Source organism: Diplotaxodon limnothrissa, linkage group LG4, assembly GCF_057381915.1.
Source record: "Diplotaxodon limnothrissa isolate DT_005_m linkage group LG4, D_limnothrissa_male_GT1.1, whole genome shotgun sequence".
Lineage (NCBI taxonomy): Eukaryota > Metazoa > Chordata > Actinopteri > Cichliformes > Cichlidae > Diplotaxodon > Diplotaxodon limnothrissa.
In genome coordinates this window covers 6309607-6329855 of record NC_140599.1, presented here as the reverse complement: position 1 = coordinate 6329855, position 20249 = coordinate 6309607, and the positions used below count along the sequence as shown (strand labels likewise).

Genomic DNA, 20249 nt, shown 5'->3' with positions numbered 1-20249 from the left:
AAGTAAGAAAAATGACCGCAGGAACATTTTTACTTCCTTAGTATTGCTGTAGATTTGGTACATATGTGACTCCTCTGTGTGCAGTCACACAAACAAAAAGTAAAAGTTGTTGAAAGCTTCAAATAAAACACAAAGGAGGAAACTGTCCCGAATGTCCCCTCGTGTTTTGAAGAGATCCCCGTGGAACTGTGGAAAAAACTGTTTGACGTTTTTTCTGTCATCGACTTATTTAAGAATGTTTCACGTCTTAGATCTGGAAGAAAATTCACGTTTTGATTGTCTGCTTTGTTTTCACAGTATCATTCAGTGGTGAAGGCCTCGTCCATGTTTTGAAATCTAACTATTTAAATTTTTGCTGTATCTGTGGATTTACCTAATTTAAAAAAAATCTACAAGATTTTGTACATTTTTCATATTTAAAAAAGCTGTTTTCCCTTCCCCTCCGCTCCCAGCAGAGTGGAGTTGTCAAACCACATTCCTGGAGGAACAAGGACATTTGTTTAGCTTTTTATTGTATTTTCTCTTTACTCACTGGTCAGTGTAAAAAGGTTGGAGAACAGGTCTTATTGGAAAGATACGACAATAAAACGGTCAAAGAAAAACTACCAACTCGAGCTTATTGCAACCAAGTAAAAGTTCCACAAAAAAGTTGGGAAAACTTTATACTCATGTTGAAAAAAATGAGCCTGAATACACGTTTTCATTTACTAACTAGTATTTGGAAAAAGGATACATTTGAAGCGTTTTGGTCAATATTTACTCCACAAACCCTTTTTTAATGTGTGTGTGTGTCATACAGGTCATTTATAGTTCAGTCTCAGGATTCATTGCTATGATTTGTAGCGTGGCGTTGCTGTCAATCTCATGCTTATGGTTTTTGTCAAACATGGCAGACTTGATTGTGAAAAAAACTAAATGTTTTTATCTGCTCAAATTGTGGAAAAAACTTGAAAATTAATATTTCAATATTCAGTGATACTGAAATAATATTTTGAAATTCTCACAATAGCAGGCTGTCAGTGTTTGCTTCTGTTTTTGGAGGTCAAATGTTAACTTTCAAACATGTTTAGGATTTTAAAACCAAATGAGACATCGTATGACACAAGGCTTCACTTCCTGTGCCGACATGGAAACAGGATGTGCTGTCTGCCACTAAGAGAAGCATCATCATCGGGATGATGACAAATCCTTTGTGTTCGAGTGAAATCCTGTTTCTTCGTTTCAAGGAAAAACAAACGCACGTATAATTATGTGGTAATATGGAACTGATTTTATAGAGGGCTGCAAACAAGCTGTGAAGGACATAAACATGTATGCGTGCATGCAAACGTATGCAAGTGTATTTGAAACTTTACGGAAACAATAACTGAAGTTGTTCTGTATTTGTCAAAGCAAGATTGGCAGCAAACACTGTATAATCTGTGCACAGGGGACTGAATACAGACTGTTTCGTTGTGGAATGAATGAAAAGTACAGACCTGTGCGTGCACACCAAAGCTGAAATACATCTGCACCGTGTGTATGTCTCACTGATGTCTGATGATGAAACTGTGGTAAAGTTTTTCTTGTTACCCGGTGGCTTTTTCCTGGGAAGTGTTCAGCTGCTATAAGCGATGTGAAGTATTGTATTTGTACAACCGAGCAGAGTGAGCTTTACGGAGCTGCAGAGTCAAACAGAAAGTTTCCACACAGCAGCCGGGAAAAGATTGTACAGAGAAATCAAACCCCAAAGTTAATGCAACTTAACTAACTTCGTTAAAGCTGAATGGGAAGCCGTGTGAATTCATGAGTAAACAGGATGTCGCCTGAGAGCACCTCACTGAAGCCTTTTCCACGTTTCTTGGGACAAAAACTCGAAAACGACTTTCTACGTGAAATGAGATGAAAGCATTGATCACGAATCACAGCTCCGTGTGAATTATCACGATCAAAAGCATCGTTTGTGTCCAAAACAGATGCAGCTCCAATCAACTAACTGCCACTGGTCAAATACAAAAAGACATTTAAATGGCTGGTTGGATTTTAGTTAATGTGAAATAGGTTAAACAGAGGGGGGATCCGGATCCTAGATCTAACAGCCATTATGGTCGGACAGGATTGGATGACCGAATTAAAAAAAGAAGAAGAAGAAGGGAATTTTGTGTATCGGACTCACCGGCTACGACCTCGATCAGAATAATAGTCTCTCACGCGGTGGACAACGAGAAGACCCGGGGACGAGACCTTTGAGCAAGCACGCAAAATGGAGTGAGGGGGGGGGGTCTACTCTGAAGAACCCGCTGATTTGAAGAAACAAAACGGCCATGACGACTGAATTACTCTGTCAACTGAAAACGAGGCGGTATAACGTAATAAGAACAATTTCATGAGCGGAAATGGGCGGTTTTATTGAGCTGTAAACTCCTTGCAGTGGGCTATTGTTTGGAAATGTTGTGTTTACAATTAGCATGAAGTGGCATCAAGATTTAGAAGTCAGAAGTAAAAGCAGCACAAGGATGTAGGCGGAACTATGTACTCTCTAAAACTGTTATTCTTAAGTCAACTTCCTTTTTATCCGTACAAATCCTTTAGACAAGAATCATCCCGCCTCATATGCTGTACGAACATTTTATTTTATTTTTTAAATCTCACACTGCCGCATTTAAATCTTGGCAATGAAGCCTAAAATGACATAAGCTTTGTGTTCTGCTTGTGATTGGAGGTTGCAAAGTAAAACAGCCCACAGTAAATTTGCTGCATGCGGCTTCTGTCCTCTTCTCCGACCCATTACCGCCACCAAGCGGCTGACTCAGGTCGCTGCACTGTGTCGTTAGGCCTGAAAGAGGAAGTCGAGGCCTTCAGCCGGGAGGCCTGTCGAGACGCAACAGTCTCAACCAAGTAACGCAGAAACGTAATCATTTGCCTGAAATAAAGTACTTAAAAAACTTTTTTCTTCATAAAAAATATTTAAATAATGGATTTCGACTTTTTCATTTTTCTAAACGGCTCTTTTCGGCGGTCATATTTCTTCGTTATTAAATGGATAACTTATAGAAAATATTATCTAGATTATTATCACGCATTAAATAATATTATTTTATAAAATTTATACAATTTAATTTGTAACAACCCACTCATATTCAACGCATATTTCGATTTTGTATTAAACAAACAAAGAAAAACACGTTTTTGAGTCGTTTAACGCACCAACACAGCTGCTAATATTACACGCCCTGGTTCGTGCATCATTGGTTGTCGGGGTCAGGTATGGCACACCGGTCTGTAGGTGAGTCAGCGAAATGGGGACAATTTGGATCCGTTTAAACACGGGAGTCAGATCCACCGAGGCCCGCACACGCTGAAAAATCCGAGCCTGGTCATCGAAACGGCGAACGATTTTTCAACAGTGACCAGCGTCCATATGGAGCAAACGCTCCATCCACTGACGAGTGGAAATTAATTCACTGCCAGCCGCGCCGGAGTGTCGCGCGGCAGGAAAGTTCACAGGCTACCGGAGGTCCGACAAGGACGCGCGACCGGCTCATTCACTTCTCCATCAGATGGAATACAATGCGCGTTCCCGGCATGTGCACGCAGTCTTATACACTATATGGACAGATCAGACTTAACGTGACGACACCTGCAGACTTTAGACTGACATAATAAACCAAATCATTCCCCTCTTTATAAATATTTCATCTCTTACTGTAAGGCTTCCCGGTTTTCCGATTGATCACGTTAATGATTGTGATTATTCGATTAAAAGATGTCGCTGCAGTGTAAACGCCCACGTCCTTGTTGTACAACTTTAGCCTACTTTCACGACCAAGGCATTTAATCACTCTCCATTTAAATAATCTGCCTTCCCCCCTTTGTTTTTAGAATTCAGTATATTAAAAAAAAATACAAATTCCTCCAAGTAACGTAACGTCCTTCCATCCCAGTACAGCGGTCTCTTATCACGTGGCTTCAGTCCTGACTGACTGGAACCTTTAAGATATAATACATGCTAACGTTAGAGAGACAGTTTTTACCCACAAAAAGCTAAATGCAAACATCCTAAAGTGCCCATTACTTCATATGGGGCAAACCTGAGGTTTGAAGCACCTTACCATTCAACGATTTTCTTTTCTTATACTTATCAGACTAACATTCAAGCTGCACTGTGCCGCTTGTTTTCACATTCATCTGGGCAGACAAGGTTATCACCTGGATGTATTTGACATCAAATCCTAGTATGAATTTGGACAAGAATGACTTGGAGTATTGAACTGTTATATGAAAATTCATAGATTTAGCATAAGGACTTTCTGGCAAAGTCAAAAAGTCTTTGTGGGGAAAACCTTTGTGGCTTAACTGTTAAACTACAGACACTTACCTGAAGACCATTTGTCATGTGACCATGTCCATGCAGAAGACCAGGCATCTTCATCTGATTAGCCATTCATTCAAAAAGTTCACTTTTATTTGAATTAAAATATAAATCAGTGCTTTGGGTGCATTTCAGACAGTGATGTGATGAGCAAACAGATGTGAGAAAGAGCTACACATTTGTTTGCCTTGCTCTCCTTTTCTCCCCCAAAATTCAGAAAATAAACTTGCCAAATCCATAAACCCATCATTTAAAGTTTATGGAGGTCACAGAACGAGAGAAATGAAATGCTGTTTTTCCACAGAGGTCTTTAGAAATATAACAAGTCCTCTGCTGGGCATTACAAAGAGCACAGGTTTAACCTCTGAATATTTCAAACATAAAAATCCACCTAAATGCTACATAATCGTTTAAATTAACCCGCATCTTGCAAATATACACACCCCTGCATAGGTCACTAAGAAAACACAGCAGACTGGACTGATGGTAAACAGCAGCGTATTACAACTACCTCATTTACATCACAGGTCCGATTCCTCGGGTCCCATTTTGCTCATGTGTGGACTATGATGACAAGGATGAAAACTTACTTATTCTGCAATTGTAGCTGCATCACAGTCTTCAGCAGGGGTTGGCTTTTCTGTCACACAGAATTTAATACTTTCCAAAACTTCAGGCAACTTTTAGACTCTGTAAAGTTGAGCGTGATCTCTCAACAGCTGCTGTTGAGCAAAGCAGAAATTCTACTTCCAAGTCAAATATTTACATCTATGTCCTCTCTGTGAGAAGAGCAGCACTGATGGTGATAATAATAAAACATTTTATTTGTATAGCACTTTTCTAAATACTCAAAGACACTTTACAAGGATAGAGAAAGCAACAATGAAAACATATGAATAAAAATAGAAACAACTTTAAAAAGAGAAAATACAATGTCAGTAGAACTGTGGGTATTTCAATGAACACCATGTTAGCGAGAGATAATCTAACAGAACTACATACTGGAGCCAGTCTTTCACTGTCAGATTGGACTAAATTCTTATCAACTTGGCCAGAAGTGATTGGCTGCTTACTGAAATCTAGGCTTTAACTAAACCCTGGGAGTAGTGAGTCAGGTGGTGTCTTGTGTGTGTTTGATTTTTCCCTACAGGAGCTGGAGGTGTGTGGGAGCCAGGCCCGGTGCGACCGCTAAGTCACTGGTGATGGCGTGAGCGAGTGGTGGTGGGAGGGGGTGGCAATGTCACATCTTTACAGCAGACACAGCTCTCGGTAGAGGGGTGGAAGTGAGACCGTGATAATTATACAGCACTTCTTCAAATGCTTCAAAGTGAAAGGAACAAACCTGGTAACAGTCAGTTTGGAACAAAAGGGATGGAGGCTCGCTGTTATCTTCTAGATTTGATTCCCAGCCAACATATTATTAAAACTACAATAACCACAAACCACCAGTTTAGAAAAAACGTGAGCTTTCAGTTGTGTGTTAAAAGAACAGCGCCCCGACTGTCCTTGTTCGGTGGCTTCAGTCTCCACAGCACACCTGAGCTGAGCGGGCAGGAACAGGGAGACATGGGTTTTTTGCAGAAATGTTTCTTTTGTGGTCCTTGCTGAGAGAACGGAATTCATTACACCTCCTAACGCACAATATACACAATGTTCGTTCTGGAGCTCGTCCGAGGGGCGGGTGAAAAAAAAAATACAAAGAAACTGTTCATGTTCCCTCCGTCCTTACTTTTTCCAGAAACCTCATTGGACGAAAAAATAAAATAAAATGATGTTATGTTTAAAAAACTTTAACAATTATTTTTACAACTTGGCGCCAGGAATCCATTATCATTCATGGGTTTGGAACACACTCTTAATAAAAATAGGCTTCATTTAACATACGGAAAAGGTGGTGGGAGACACTACTCATAATGGGAAGGATAAATATTTCATAACTAGGGTGATAGAGGAGGACGAGGGAGATAAATTCTTAGTGAGGACAGATTAGGAGACAGACATTTTAACTTATATCCAGTACATGGCATAGATCATACATGAGGGTCAAGGCAACACATCGTTTTAAACCTAACTACTCAGTAATCAATCTCAACTAGTTCTCAACGGTGCCCTCCCCCAATCCCAAACAACGTTCCAGAGGAGGACTGAAGGAAAAGGCAGGCGTCCGGCAGTCGTCCGTCCTTGACGCTGGATCTGAGAGGGTCGGGGTGGAGAAGGAGGGTGTGTGGTCATAGATGTGACGCGAACAGGGAGGTGTTGGTTCCCCAGGTGTCTCATTGGTTGTAGAGGGAGCGCTGTTCCCAGGGCATGGCCTGGATGGTGCGTGGCACGGGGGAAGGCTTGAGTGTGGGCGCTCCGTTCGGATGAAGGGAGTGGCCGATGGGGTTGATGGTGGTGAGGGGTCGCTGGGGGGGCAGAGAGAAAGTGTCCTGGTGCTTTGGCTGGAGAGGGAGGTGGAGAGACAAAGAATTGTGTCACTGGTGCAGAAAAAGAGTCGGTGGATGAAATAAAACGACAGTCATGAATAATGCAGTGGATGTACGAGGAGAAGGCAAAAGGAAAGAAGTCACAGCGATGCATGAACGGTGGAAAAAGCCACTGCAAGGGCACAAAACACAAAAAGCAATGGCGGTGCAAAAGCTGCAACACAACACCTGACTGCTGTGATATATATCCTCCCTTCTTACTCAAGTGGAATTAAACCATCAGGGCACAGTAACTCGTATCGAGAGTTAACTCCATTTTTGACTTGCTGTGGGAATGTGCACGAGTGGACGCGCTACACAGAAGGAAACGGGCAATGTTTCCTGATTTAATGACGAGAGCTTCGTTTTTGGTCGACAGTGTTTCTTGTTTTCGTTAGTTTCCACACTGACTTTGTTTATTTTAGTTTACCATTGAAAAATCTTTGGTTATTTCACTGCTTTACTTCATGAACACTCTTACAGGTGGTTCTAGAACAAGAGCCCGTGTTAAATAAACTTCACAGTCAGTCCTGTTGATGTTATTGTTTTTATAAACAGCATGTTGAAACACTCGACCACTCTATGAAAGACTAAGCCTGGACAGTCTAATACAGGGGTCAGCAACCTTTAACACCCAAAGAGCCACTTGGACCCTGTTTCCACGCAAAAGAAAACACTGGGAGCCGCAAATACTTTTTGACATCTAAATTAAAGATAACACTGTATATATTGTTTTTTACTTTCATGCTTTGTGTGAACAACTAAGGTGTGTTGCTTAAATCCATGAAGTGCTACAGAGAAAATTACATTTTATTTATGTAATTAACACATTTTGAACTCTTAAAGAAATATAACAAAAGGAAAGACACCCAGCTGAACTAAAATAATCCATGTAGCAAACAAAAACTGTTGTGAGCCGCCACCCTTATATCGCCTTTGGGCTTTTGGAGCCTTGGCCTGGCTTTTAAAAAAATAATTGGAAAAAAAGCACTATGCTGCTAAAAAAATAGATATTTGCAAAATTCTGCCTAAATATGTATTTTACCTGGTTAATGTGTGTGGCGGGGCGTGGTCTGCAGCGCCGCTGCAGGGGAGGAGGACGCACCTGAGCGGCACCTGCAATCACTGCCGTGATATGTTTACAACGGGACTTCTGTTCCTGAACCTCTGCGCACAGCGTCTGCAAATCAGGGCTGTACGAAGTCACTTTCATCTTTACGCAGGACTGTAAGCTGTCGTCTGTGAGGCGTGAGCGGTGTTTGTTTTTAACATAGTTCACGGTGGAGAACAGCTGCTGATATAATGTGGATCCGAAGATCCATAACTGGCCTACCTGGGGTTGAAAGTCTCGATAAATGCACGGCGTTTCGGCGGGTATACCGGCTTCCGCGAGTGTGACGCTTATTTTGAGCGATGAAAAAATAATAGAATATAATTTTATTTTCATATTTCAAAATCACAATAATCTTCCAATTTAGAAGTACAAGTTAAAAAAGAACTAACATAAATAAAATACACTTCAGCTAAATACTTTTCCCAAACCACGTGGAGCCGCACTATAAGCACTAAAGAGCCGCAGGTTGCCGACCCCTGGTCTAATAAAATAATGGCACCAAAGTGGAAGAAGAAGGCTGTGGGTTCAAATCCTACAGTCTTCAGCAGGTTTTCTCATTTCTTTAGATAATATGACAAATTATAGCAGCATAAATATATTTTAAATACTCCAATCTTATTTGTATGCCTTGTTTAGAAGAACTAGGCATTTATTCTTTTAATCATAAACTACTCCAAAGAAGGAAAACCTTTACATTTGAAAGGTTTTCTACACAAAGACTTAACAAAACTGTTTTTACACTGATTTTTCTGCCTTTCAATCACAGGTCCTGACCGTCTGACCCGGAACATGTTCCTCCAGGGTTTTTAGAAGTGTTTGCAACAGATCTATGTTGCAGATGTCCAACTTTTTTAAACTTAGTTTTGGACTGCTGTATGAACATGGATGTCATAAATATGTTTCAGTATGTGATGGTGTAAAGCCTAAAATACAACATGGAAACGTGCAACACAAGCTCACAGGGTGACTGGTGTGAAAGAGCAGAAGGCACAGCCCCAGGTTACTAATGTTAGAGAGCCTCATACCGCCAGTGAAGGTCCACAGGTCACAGCCCACGACAAAGGATCACCTTAGCAGCCACATTTTAGCCTGTTTTCTTTGCTGGCTGACTAATTGAAAAATGAAATTTCTACCATAATTGGAGGCCGTTAGTAATAAACATCCTTCTTACGGAATGTCAGTATTTGATTCAATACAATGATTAAGGTTTAAATTAAAGCCAGGAGTGCTGCTCAGATGGGCTTATCAGCTGACAGGACATGGAAGAAGATCAGCACTAAACTGGCTTTATTGTTTACAACCAAGCAATGACTGAAGCCCTTTACTCCTGTATTGTTACAGCATTACTGTAAAGACCAAGTTAACACTAACATGTAGTATAATAATACACTAGAGTCAGTGAATCACTGCCTGTGTACGTGAGGTTACAGACTGTGAAACTACCTGGATTCTTTTAATAATTTTCCTTAAATTAGAAAGCTTAGAGTTTTACATCCTAACCTAAGTTACAAGTGACCACGTTGAGCAGAGGGTCAGCTAAAGGTCAGCTCTGAATCACACCCTGTACAGCTATGAAGGGGGAAGCTATTCACAGACACCCAAATAATTTTTGTACCATGCTGTAAAACTTGTTCATTTCATTTCTGAAGTTGAGCGTTCTGACACGGGACTCAACCATCGTTGGCACGATGAGAACTTCTTCCTGTTACCCAGTAATAAACTCTAAAAGCCTACAGTTGTTCTCTTCGGACAGCGCTTTAAGATCCAGCGTGGGTCACGGATTCGCCGCTACAGAACTTTCCCAGTGTGAGCACTTCACAGAGAGTGGACACTGAAGGAGAGCATCTTGAAGTCTGGCTCAGTGGTAGCTTTGCGCAGTTCTGCTTACACAGCTGAAAATGACACGTACAGTTAACCGACACTAATTTGGCGTTGTGCAGACAGACGGTCCGCTTCACTTTGCAAAGAGGAAGCCACGAACTTGCCACCTTTATCATAACAGAAACTCATTTCTGTCTCTTATAGATGAAACTGTTTCCCAATAGCAACAGAAAATGTTTCTCTGCGACTTTGTCAAGAGTGAGAAAGACCTGTGAGGAGAAGCTCCTGGTAGAGAGAGTATTATAGCACTAGTCTCTCTCTCCTGGTGTTATTAGGTAAGATAGAGGAAAGGCAGCTAGCCAGCAGAAAGCAAACAGCGAGTGTGTGGCGGTGCTCTCTCATACCATGGGGTTGGCGCTCAGCCTAGTGTATCCTGAGCTCATCTCCTTTACCTCAGGCACCAGGGGCTGAAGAAGGGAGTAGGAGGAGGACGGGGTAGCACTGGACGAGGAGACGTGTTTATTGGAGGACGAGCTCCTCATGTTCTGCTGGCTGGCCTGAGAGGACACTGAGCTGGGGCGGCCCTGCTGAGACACAAAGAAAGCTCGACGTAAACGCCGACAACAACAGAGCTACGAAGAAACAATCGCTCACCAGAGCTCCTCCTGACATTACCTGGTGGGGGTCAGGAACAGACTGACTAGCCACGCCCCCACCCTGCCCTCCTTGGGACATTGGTGAGACGCAGTGAGAGGGGAGAGGTTCCGGCTGGCCATGTCCACCATGCGGTTGCATCATAGAGTTAGCATTATTCTGCTGCTGTTGCTGTTGTTGCTGCTGGCGACGAGGTGTAGCTGAGAAGTTGGAGCGACGACCGCCGGACTGGATGGAAGCAAGGGTAGGAGGGAAAGACACAGGAAAGGGTGATTGTACCTGTCGTTAGACACGCTGTTAAACAGAAGAGGTGACAGATGAATGTGATGTTACTGTCGAGGTTGGTCTCAAACCTCTTGTGCTGTTCAGACCTGATTCTTCCACATCTATCTCACACCTTTCACTGCCCTGTCTAAACCTATTAATATGATGAAGATGAAGTGGTAAAGTTACACACACACCCACGCATGCACAAACATATACACGCGCGCACACACACGCACACATTCAAACAGAAATTCAGTATTTCTATTAAGGTTGCCGCTCCTAAAACGGGACAGTCGACTCCAATCTCGTCTCTGTCATTTAATCACGGAAGACACCGTCGTCTCATCGTGCCGTCCTCCAACCCCGACAGCGTCAGGATTTCTGCTGACATTAGTTTAAACCTAACATGCTCTCTGACGGTTTCCCTGAGCAGCACATAAATCCCTCTCACCCATACCTTTGCCTCCTCACACCTCTAACAAAACGAGCTATTTTATGGGAATTTGTGGTTGGTTGATTTTTTTGTCTGTTTTACAACCTTCTCATCTTTGTGGATATCTCTCATATTTACTTTTGTCTACTGTTATACAGAGCAGTGACATGGAAGTGAAAACAAATGCGAACGTATGAGACTCGGGCAGTATTAAAGTATGTTTGAGTATTTAGAAATACAAACACTAATGTGTTTTTAATAATGTAGCATTGGGATTCTGTATTGTGCTGCCATGGCAACAGTAAGTACAAACAAAGTAACTGTTGCACTGAATTTAGCCCAGCTGATAAAGGTGAGCCAGTCAGGAACAAAGCTGCGTGACTTCAGCCCGCTGACGTCTGCTGCTCCAGCAGCTGTCTTCAGCTTTAACAGCCAGATGTTTCCTGAGCTGCTGATTTTCTAATCAGTAACAGAAATTTAAATCGACATGACTGAGCTTGTCTGAAAGCTTAATGTAGCCTGTGCTAAATTACAGTTTGGGCTACATACTAAATATTCAAAATGCGGCCTTCCACAGCAGGAAAACCACACGTATAATCAATACATTACAAGCTGCAAAGCACTAGAGATCAATGCACTGATAGGGCGTTTTCACAAACTCTCAGATTTAGTCCATTTAAACCAAAGTCTGGACAGTGTTTGACTTTGATGCTATTTATTTGTGCAAAAAGACAGTTATAATTCCAGGCGTGGACCTTTGGAGTAGCTGGTCTCAGCCCTGTTCCATCAAACTCTAGAACAGTTACCTTGATGGTTAAAACATGATCCGACCTCAACCCAACTACTAGTTATGGTAGTTGGATGCAACAGGTGTCCAGTACACTTTTGCCCATTAAGTAAATTAGGAGCTATCCACTAGTCCACAATTCAACACCAACTTCCTGTTTTTACTTGTGTCTGCACAGACCTCAGACATATCTGGCAGGCTGAACATCCTGATGTGGTTTGTAGTGACACATTTTGGCTCGCCTGCTGTTTTCTGTGTATGAAAAGAAACCAAACCGTGGGAAAACGCTACAAGTACACAAACATATCAACTGATTCAGACCAAAGTAAATAAACCACAGGTCTGAGAACAGCAAAATTAGAAGTTGTTTAAAATAATAATTTAGCTCATGGCCTCTTTTGGTATCAATATTTTTTTTTTTGTTTCCTTAATTTGCTTCTTTCTTTTCTGCAGTTTCCAGGACTGATACCGGCTGATGCTTGTTAAAATCTGCTGATACGTCACTGCATCCCTACAAGCAATGCACACTTCAAGCAGAGATGCTGCTCAATATTCACCATTCATCAAACAGCTGTGCAAAGCTGGGGTAGACTTGTGGATGTGTTAGCTCTCCCTGGCAGGGTTTGCACTGGATCTCATTTTTGCTGGTTTGTTTTGTTTTTTTAAAGAAGATGACTGCAGTAGTCTTTACTGTTCCACACTTGTGCTGTTTTTTCAGTTACCTCTGATCTCACAGCTCCACAAAAAAGTCAAAAGGTTTGCTAAGTAAACTGACGTCAACTCTACTTAAATATGGTCAAAGAAGTATTGTTACACACCTGCACGCCAAAATAAGTGGAAAAAAAGTAGAACCCATAAGGCTGTGCCTGCTGGTCACCGTCTCTACTTTTGATTGGATTGAGACGTGTCCCATGACTAAGGTTTAGTTTGAGAGTTCGAACATTGATGCTAGTACTAGCTGAAGTTATCCACTTTGGCCACCTTGCACTCCATCTCAAATATCAGCAGTCAAGTGTTAGGAAAAAAAAGACTCAAATATTTCTGTTAAGAGATTTTAGATGTTATAGTCAACAGCAAGCTCCAAATATGGAATCCAAAAGTGTAGAGTATACATTCTGTGAAGACAGCGCCAGGAAAAAAGATCCGATCTAAAAAGAACATTGTGATGGTTTTTTACTAAAGAGCCGCGCGTACATCAGAAGCAGGCTGCATCAGGAATTTGATCTAAAATCTAAAATGCCCGTATGCGCTGGTTCTCCCTGAAACTGCCGATTCTGCCTCATACGCCACATTCACACACATGCTCACTCACGCTCACACCAACCTGGTTTTTGGCCGCGGCGCTGCAGCGGTGCTGGGCCAGGTCCAGCATGGTTCGGTAGCTCTTAAAGCAGGACGGGCAGTTGAATCGGTTCTTATGAACCAGCCCCATGCACACACAGACACACACAGACACACACATATAAGTTTGTATTACTGTACTTGTTAGGAAAATCAGCTGAAATGTATTCATTCTCTGTCATCTGAGCCCTGAGCCTTTCCCTAATCTCAGCCTAACCCTAGTCTAACCCTAGTGCCGCGGCACACTTCCACTACAGGAAGACTGGATAAACATTCTCCCAAGCAGGTCAGTGGAGAGAGGAAGGAAAACACAGTACAAACTACACTGTATTACATGCACACACACTTCAGTGTAGAAAAAGTCCTAGCCATACACATCAACATCCATACATGCCAGTGTTCCCACTAATATACATATACATACATATATTATTATATATATATTATTGACCCCCACATCTGTTCCAGCAAAATCAAGGAAACGTCTTTACAAGAAAAAACATAACACATTTTCTGAAAAATTAAAGTCTTCATTACTCTTCACTTCAAATATTCACCCAATGCAAAACTGGTGTGACACAACAGATAAAGCGTCAGTAGCTTTAAATGAGTGCATCGCTAATGTTAAAGGTTAACAGCTGTAACATGAGTGAAGAACAACATAACATACGTTTTGTTTGATTAGACAATAAGTGTGTTTTTGTCTGTTCAGGAGCATCTCTATCGAGCTCTAGAGCTACTTGAACGTAAGGGGAGTAAGGGGTAAAAAAAATGATATAAATAATCTTTCATATTGTTCTTTATGTTTTATTAAAAAAGATGCTAGCTCTGTTAGCAAAGTGTAAGCTACAGCATACCAAAGCTTCAAGTCAGGATCTCCCTGCTGCTGCTTCATCATTTGAGTCTTTTAATCGATGACGTGAGGCACGACACTAAGTTGCAAGATTACTCTTTAAGAGGTTAGCTAATGAGTGCGATGTTATTCCACAAACTAGTTACTGGGAACAGTTGGTTTACTAATGTGTATTTTATGTGCATAGTAAAGCTGGGAGTTTGTAACAGAGGACCCAGCAGATACAATAAGGTTGGCTTACATGGAGCTCACATTACATCAGTGCATTGAGCTAGCAGGGTCTGGCTTTTTCACTCTTATGCAGGTAAACTTACTTTATGACCAACTAAAAGCTAAGCTGTAATAACTGTTAGTTTCTCTGATGATGGTATAGCATTTTATCATGAAGGTGATCACACAGAACAGCTTTGTATTGATGTGCAGTGTCCCTTATAGCAGTGGTCCCCAACCCCTGGGCCATGGACCGGTACCGGTCCATAATTCGTTTGGTACCATGAGTTGAGGATCGAGTGGGAAATGTATGGTTTTCAGGGTGTTTTACCGTTTTTATCGTTATTTTGTTATAGTTTTTATCGTTAACTCGGTTCCCTGGGTCTTTTCCCGTGTGTTATGAATAAATCTTCTTCTTTTTTGGTACTGGTTTTATTTTGTTGTATTCATCCACGACACCTTAAAGGCCGGTTCGTGAAAATATTGTCAGACATAAACGGGTCTGTGGTCCAAAAAAGGTTGGGGACTGCTGCCTTATAGTTAAGAGGACAAATGGACCCAAAATGCACAACTCCCACAACACATCAACACAAGGGTCAAAGGGTCAATTTGTAACCAGTCTGTGTATTCATTAATTCATGCTAGGAAAAAAGAGAAAGCAGACTTCCCTTTAATGATATTCTATATTGCTCTACTTGTGTAATTACTTTACCACTGAAAATAATCCCTAACGAACTACATTTCCTCCTGTGAGTAAAGTTTAACAACTACGATACCCAGGTGTTTCAGGAAAACACTGAGCCTTTTTCTTTTAGATCACGCTGTAGAATAGACACACTCATCAGTGGGATGTGTTTTTGTAGCAAAACAAGTCACATTTAAACGCAGCTGCATTTTACATTTCTTTCAAATACAACACAAAAAACGGCTTCGAGAGAACTACAGTGTTAGTCACATCAGTTAAGCCCACGCTATCATCAGAAACACAGACCTACCTGGTTGGACACAGCAGCGCTGCAGCGATGCTGAGCCAGCTCTAACATGGTTCTGTAGCTCTTGCAGCAGGAGGGACAGTCAAAGCGGTTGGGCCCATCGTCGTGGATCCTCTGATGGTTACGGAGGTACCGGGCCAGGCGAAAGGCCTTCCCACACAGGTCGCACATGTAGCGCTTCTGACCGTGGATTCGCATGTGGTTGCGCAAGGACATGTAGTTGGTGTAGGGCTTACTGCAAAAGTCGCACCTGGGTTTTGGAGTTGAAAATGGCGTGAACATTAGTAACAAGGAAAGGAGTAGAATGTTTCATGCATTTACGCAAACAAGCCTCACGTCCCAACCTGAAGTCTCCGGTCTTGTGGGTGAGTTTGTGGTTCAGCAGGGAGCTGGCGTGTTTGTAGGCGCAGCTGCACAGGTCGCAGACGTACGGCCTCTCGTCTGATTCCATGTCGTCTGACACTGTTGTTGCTGGTGGCGGCGCCGGTGCTGGTGCTTGGGACTCCATAGAGAGCCTGGAGCTGGAGAGCGACGCTGAGGAAAGGCTGGAGCTGGAGAGCGATGCTGAGGAGAGGCTGGAGGTGGAGAGGGCTGCTGAGGATGAAGGAAGCTGATCGCACCAGCTGATCGTTGAACTTGGCTGTGACGGTAACGTTAAAGGAAATGTTAACACTAACTACATTCATACATTAAAGAAGAATGAGCAAAAATTCCTCAACAGCAACGCAAAAGACTCATCGATAAGTGCAAACGCTTGATTGCAGTCACTGCTACCAAGGCGCAACCACTGACTGTGAATTACTTTCTTATACAGGGCGAGGTTTTCTTCCCTTAAATGAATTCATCATGCAAAAAATTCAATCATAACACTTGTTCATAGCACTGGATAGTCTTGATATTTAATTCATCATTGACCTCCTCTCTCTTTCTGACCACTTGAAACACCTGACAAACCTGCACATGCAGCTGCCTGGTGTGATATGTGGATATCTGGGATGATAGACAGTGCTGAGACAAAGCTTTACACAAGAAAATTGCTAGAACACAATTCCAGCCAATCAGAGCCCAGATCTGACATAGCTTCAGTACCTAGTGGGAACATCTAAACACTTCAAATAAAGGGTACAGCCCTTCTTAAATATTTATTACTATGTATTAAACTTAAGCAACATTTAATTATATTTGCATTAAATGACAGCTAACGACTCTTATTATGTATTTAATACATATAATTTTACTCTTTCACGCATACGTATCTTCACATAAGTTCAATCAGTATGTTGAGAGTAAATTCTGAAAAACTACTGCAGTACCACATGTAGAACTACACTGTGGGCCTAGAAACACTAGAACCAAACACACACAGATTCTGTGGAGACACTAACAACTCAAAATCCTCAGGTCATTCATTAGACTGACACCAAGCATAGAGCAGAATGGAGTAATTAGATAAATCAACGCTTGTGATGCTTTGACAGTTCAAACACAGGCCTAATATCAGCCTCTAATGTGTATCCCCAAATAAGATGTCATCTATCAATGGGACTCTCTGTTTATCTGTTGTGCCACATCAAGTTTTCCTTGCCCCCTGCCACAAAGGGGGTAATTAAAGAAAAAAGAAAAAACCCGCACACATTACAGCAGCAAAATGATGATTTTAATGCTCAGTATCACTATGACCATTCTTACAGCTAGTGCATCCCAAAAAAATTCACTACGTTAGTTGTAAGAGTCTGAGATGAACACCAGAACTGTCTGCTTGTGTGACAACTTGTTTTTTCACCCCCAGAGTGACTAAAACATCAGGACAAACAGAAATGTAAACATTAAACTTCCATATTTGGCACTACATGTTTGAGATGCTACGTGACAACACACCAGCAAGCGTTTTATTGTTTTTACATATCAACTCCTAAGGAGCTTCTGTGGAAGAGTATACACTGTGAGACAAATATCATGCTGGTGTGTCCACTTTACACTGTTGGACACTAAGGGAGAGAGGGGAAGGAATACAGAGTGACACACCGCAGAACGACTTCCACAAGTCACAAATCACAACAGATGCCTTGGACCTAAAAGCTACGGGACGCTATGGGAGCTACAGTGAACTCAACGGTTCATACCCCGCAGGCCGTCCCACAGACTATTATGTTTCGATTCTAAAGATTAAAGTGTGGTTGTGGTCGCTGATAATCTGTCGGAGACTGAATGAAGTGCAGTCCTCCGCGGGGCGTCTTCCGCTCCCGTTTCCTGCGAGGTAGCCAGCCGTGTTTACTTTGCGCTGCTCGCTAATATTGTAGGCCTGATACATGTAAAACTGGTTCCACTGCCCAGAAATGCACGCTTGTTTTGGTCTTACACCAAAGACAGATTAACGTGTAGAAGTCTACACATTTAAACTGTTTTTCCAGTCTTGTCGTAATGTGCAAAGACTGCTGCTGGCTAAGCGTACTCTGCTTTGACTGAGACAGTGTTGTGAGAAGTTAGCTTAACCGCGGTGCTTAGCTGCTCCATCATTATTTTCCTAGCAGGTAGTCACTTGGTGTTTCTCTTTCCATGACAGCATGCGTGGACATAAACGTCCAATTTCGCCAAACAGTTTGTGGAGTTGTAACAGAAACGAAATTCAAAAGGAACGAGTTATTAGCTACTTAGCTCTGCAGCTATGAGTCAAACTAGGCCGGAAACCGCTCAGCATGACGTTAGCCGAATGCTAACGAAGCTGCTCTGTGACACAGCCTGCAGCTTCAGCTCACCCACAGACACTCAACCAAAACCCACGTGTAACAGAGAGGCTGCTCTAAATGCTTAGCTGTAAAATTGTCGCTCCACTAGTTATTTGGTGCAGCTATTTCTACCCATGGTCGCTAGCTAACAGTGATGGCAGCTGCTGGCTTTCTTACTCCGGAGTCGTTGGGGTCCTTTTTCCAGAACAATTGAGAGCAGTGGCCGAAAGACTCTGTCGATGTAACATAGTTCACCCCGTTTCTATCTTGGAAGTCTCCATGTGTGCTGCTGGTATTTGTCCGAGCGTACATCGTCGGTTTTCAGATTTTCGACTATGTTTTATTTTTTTAAGCTGAAAAGAAACAGGGCCGCTTTGTCGGGATCTTCTTCCGAAAAGAAAAATATTGTTTCTGTGAAATGAGCGTTTTGGCGGCGGGTATATTGAAGCGTATGGAGCATTACTGCCGCCTCCTGGACCGGAGTATGACAGCGAAATGAACGCATAGACGCTAAATTTCAACCAAAGCTTCATATTTTCTTTGCAATGGTTTTAAGACTAAGCGAGCAGTTTATTTACACATCGGATGCTGACGAAAATCTTTACCATAATGCAGTGTGTGTAATTTTTTGAGAACGAAATGACCCAACAGTTGCCAAAACAATATCAACTTTTTGAGGACTTGTTTTATAATTACATGAGAAATACTTTTTAAGTGTTTCTTTGAATCTTTTTGAGTAATAAACATGACAGTATTTCATTTAACGTAATTAACTTATTTACTAAAACTAACAAAGCCACACTAAATTTTACCTTCGTATGTAAATGGTCCAAGTTACAGGCCTACAAGTAATTTCCAGTAATTTTGATCCCTCATAGTTTAAATAGGAAAACAGAACCCATTTAATATGTATACAATTTTTTAAGGGATTCTGCTATTGAAACTCCAACATAAATAAGACCAAATGATATTAATGCCCAAACTTGTTCAGAATAAATCCTGTTATTTAGATATGGTGACTTAGTTGCAGCTTTCACAGAGCTTAAATATGCTTACATGTGACCAGTTCCTGTATGTAAAAATGAGTGCTAAAAAGAAAAAGAATACCCAAAAGGAATCAAATTTCAACGCTGTAACGTGGGGACAAACCCCCAGTTAATAATTCACATGACTTCATTAAATATATTAAAGTGACTGTATGTATGTCCCAACTGAGGTTGGACAGAATTCCTATCATTCTGTGTACAACATGACATCACACCTGCATTAACATATTTGTTACTTTGTACCCAGTAACAAGACAAGAAGACTACGAATAAGCAACCAGGACCAACTTTGTGGTGCTAAGCGAATGGATTTTATTTACACATCTAGTCACCCATTGCTCCATGTGTGGTACAAAAATAAAAGAAATCAATGTGAACATGTGAATTTTGACAGAACAAGAATGTTTACACCCTATTTTAAAATCATTGTTCCAGGTATATAAACTTTGCCTACGAAACAAGTGTGTTACTATATCACGTGCTATGTGCTTTCATAGTTGGGCTACAGTGCAGAACCTGATTTTAAAGGTGCCCCACAGAGTTTTCTTGTAATCTATATTCAATGCAAAGAACATCATTAGTTCACACTGTTAAAATCCTCGAGCTTCACCACATGTGTCACATGTATTCATTTCCTTGCAAAGCTAAATACAATTTCCTGAACCTGAATATTTTCATATTTGGTGAGAAAATTTGGAATAAGCTCAGATCAGAACAGCACGACACGATCTGGACTTGCAGTTTTTATGATGTGCGCACATTTCTACACATTTATTAATAAATGCATGTTACAGTTCTGGATTCATAGATACACATGCTAATTTGGCTAATATACAAGTACATGTAAGCCATCCAGCTCTGCAGTATGATGCTCTTCATCTACTAGATTATTTGTGGAAAACAAATGATTTGGCACATAATTCTGTTCATTGGCACCTTTAAATATCTCTATAGTGAAAAGTCTTCAGAAAGCAAAGGCTTCATGTAGTTAGTGACATTAACATTTGGAACTACTACTGAAAACCGATATAAAAGCATATGGTTCAATGTAAACATTCGGCTGTGTTCAAACAGCTAAATTAAAGGGTTAGAAACGCAATCAAATGATCACAAGAACTGAAAAGTTGAGTGTCACCAGAAAGGCTTACATCAGTGTTCATGTACTGTGTAGCTATCTACAATCTCTACA

The 20249-nt window shown here is 41.5% G+C and overlaps 1 protein-coding gene across 1 annotated transcript; it reads right to left on the bottom strand.

The window, feature by feature from the left end:
* Nucleotides 1-6172: 6172 nt before the first annotated feature.
* On the bottom strand, nucleotides 6173-18393 carry LOC146633137 (uncharacterized). Its single transcript, XM_085352027.1, has 6 exons — nucleotides 18192-18393; nucleotides 15633-15928; nucleotides 15292-15538; nucleotides 10427-10633; nucleotides 10156-10338; nucleotides 6173-6792 (listed from the first exon to the last, which is right to left on the bottom strand). The coding sequence occupies exons 1-6, from the start codon at nucleotides 18324-18326 to the stop codon at nucleotides 6625-6627; spliced, it is 1236 nt and encodes a 411-aa protein (XP_085208153.1). The 5' UTR covers nucleotides 18327-18393; the 3' UTR covers nucleotides 6173-6624.
* Between the last annotated feature and the right edge of the window lie 1856 nt (nucleotides 18394-20249).

What these genes read in the sequence shown, in the direction of transcription:
- LOC146633137 (XM_085352027.1), bottom strand. Translation starts at nt 18,326, where the DNA reads ATGTACGCTCGGACAAATACCAGCAGCACACATGGAGACTTCCAAGAT. An exon ending in GCGCTGCTGTGTCCAACCAG is followed by an intron (nt 10,634 to 15,291) that starts GTAGGTCTGTGT and finishes GCTTCCATCCAG; the next exon opens with TCCGGCGGTCGTCGCTCCAA. An exon ending in GGCTGAGCGCCAACCCCATG is followed by an intron (nt 6,793 to 10,155) that starts GTATGAGAGAGC and finishes CTCCCTCTCCAG; the next exon opens with CCAAAGCACCAGGACACTTT.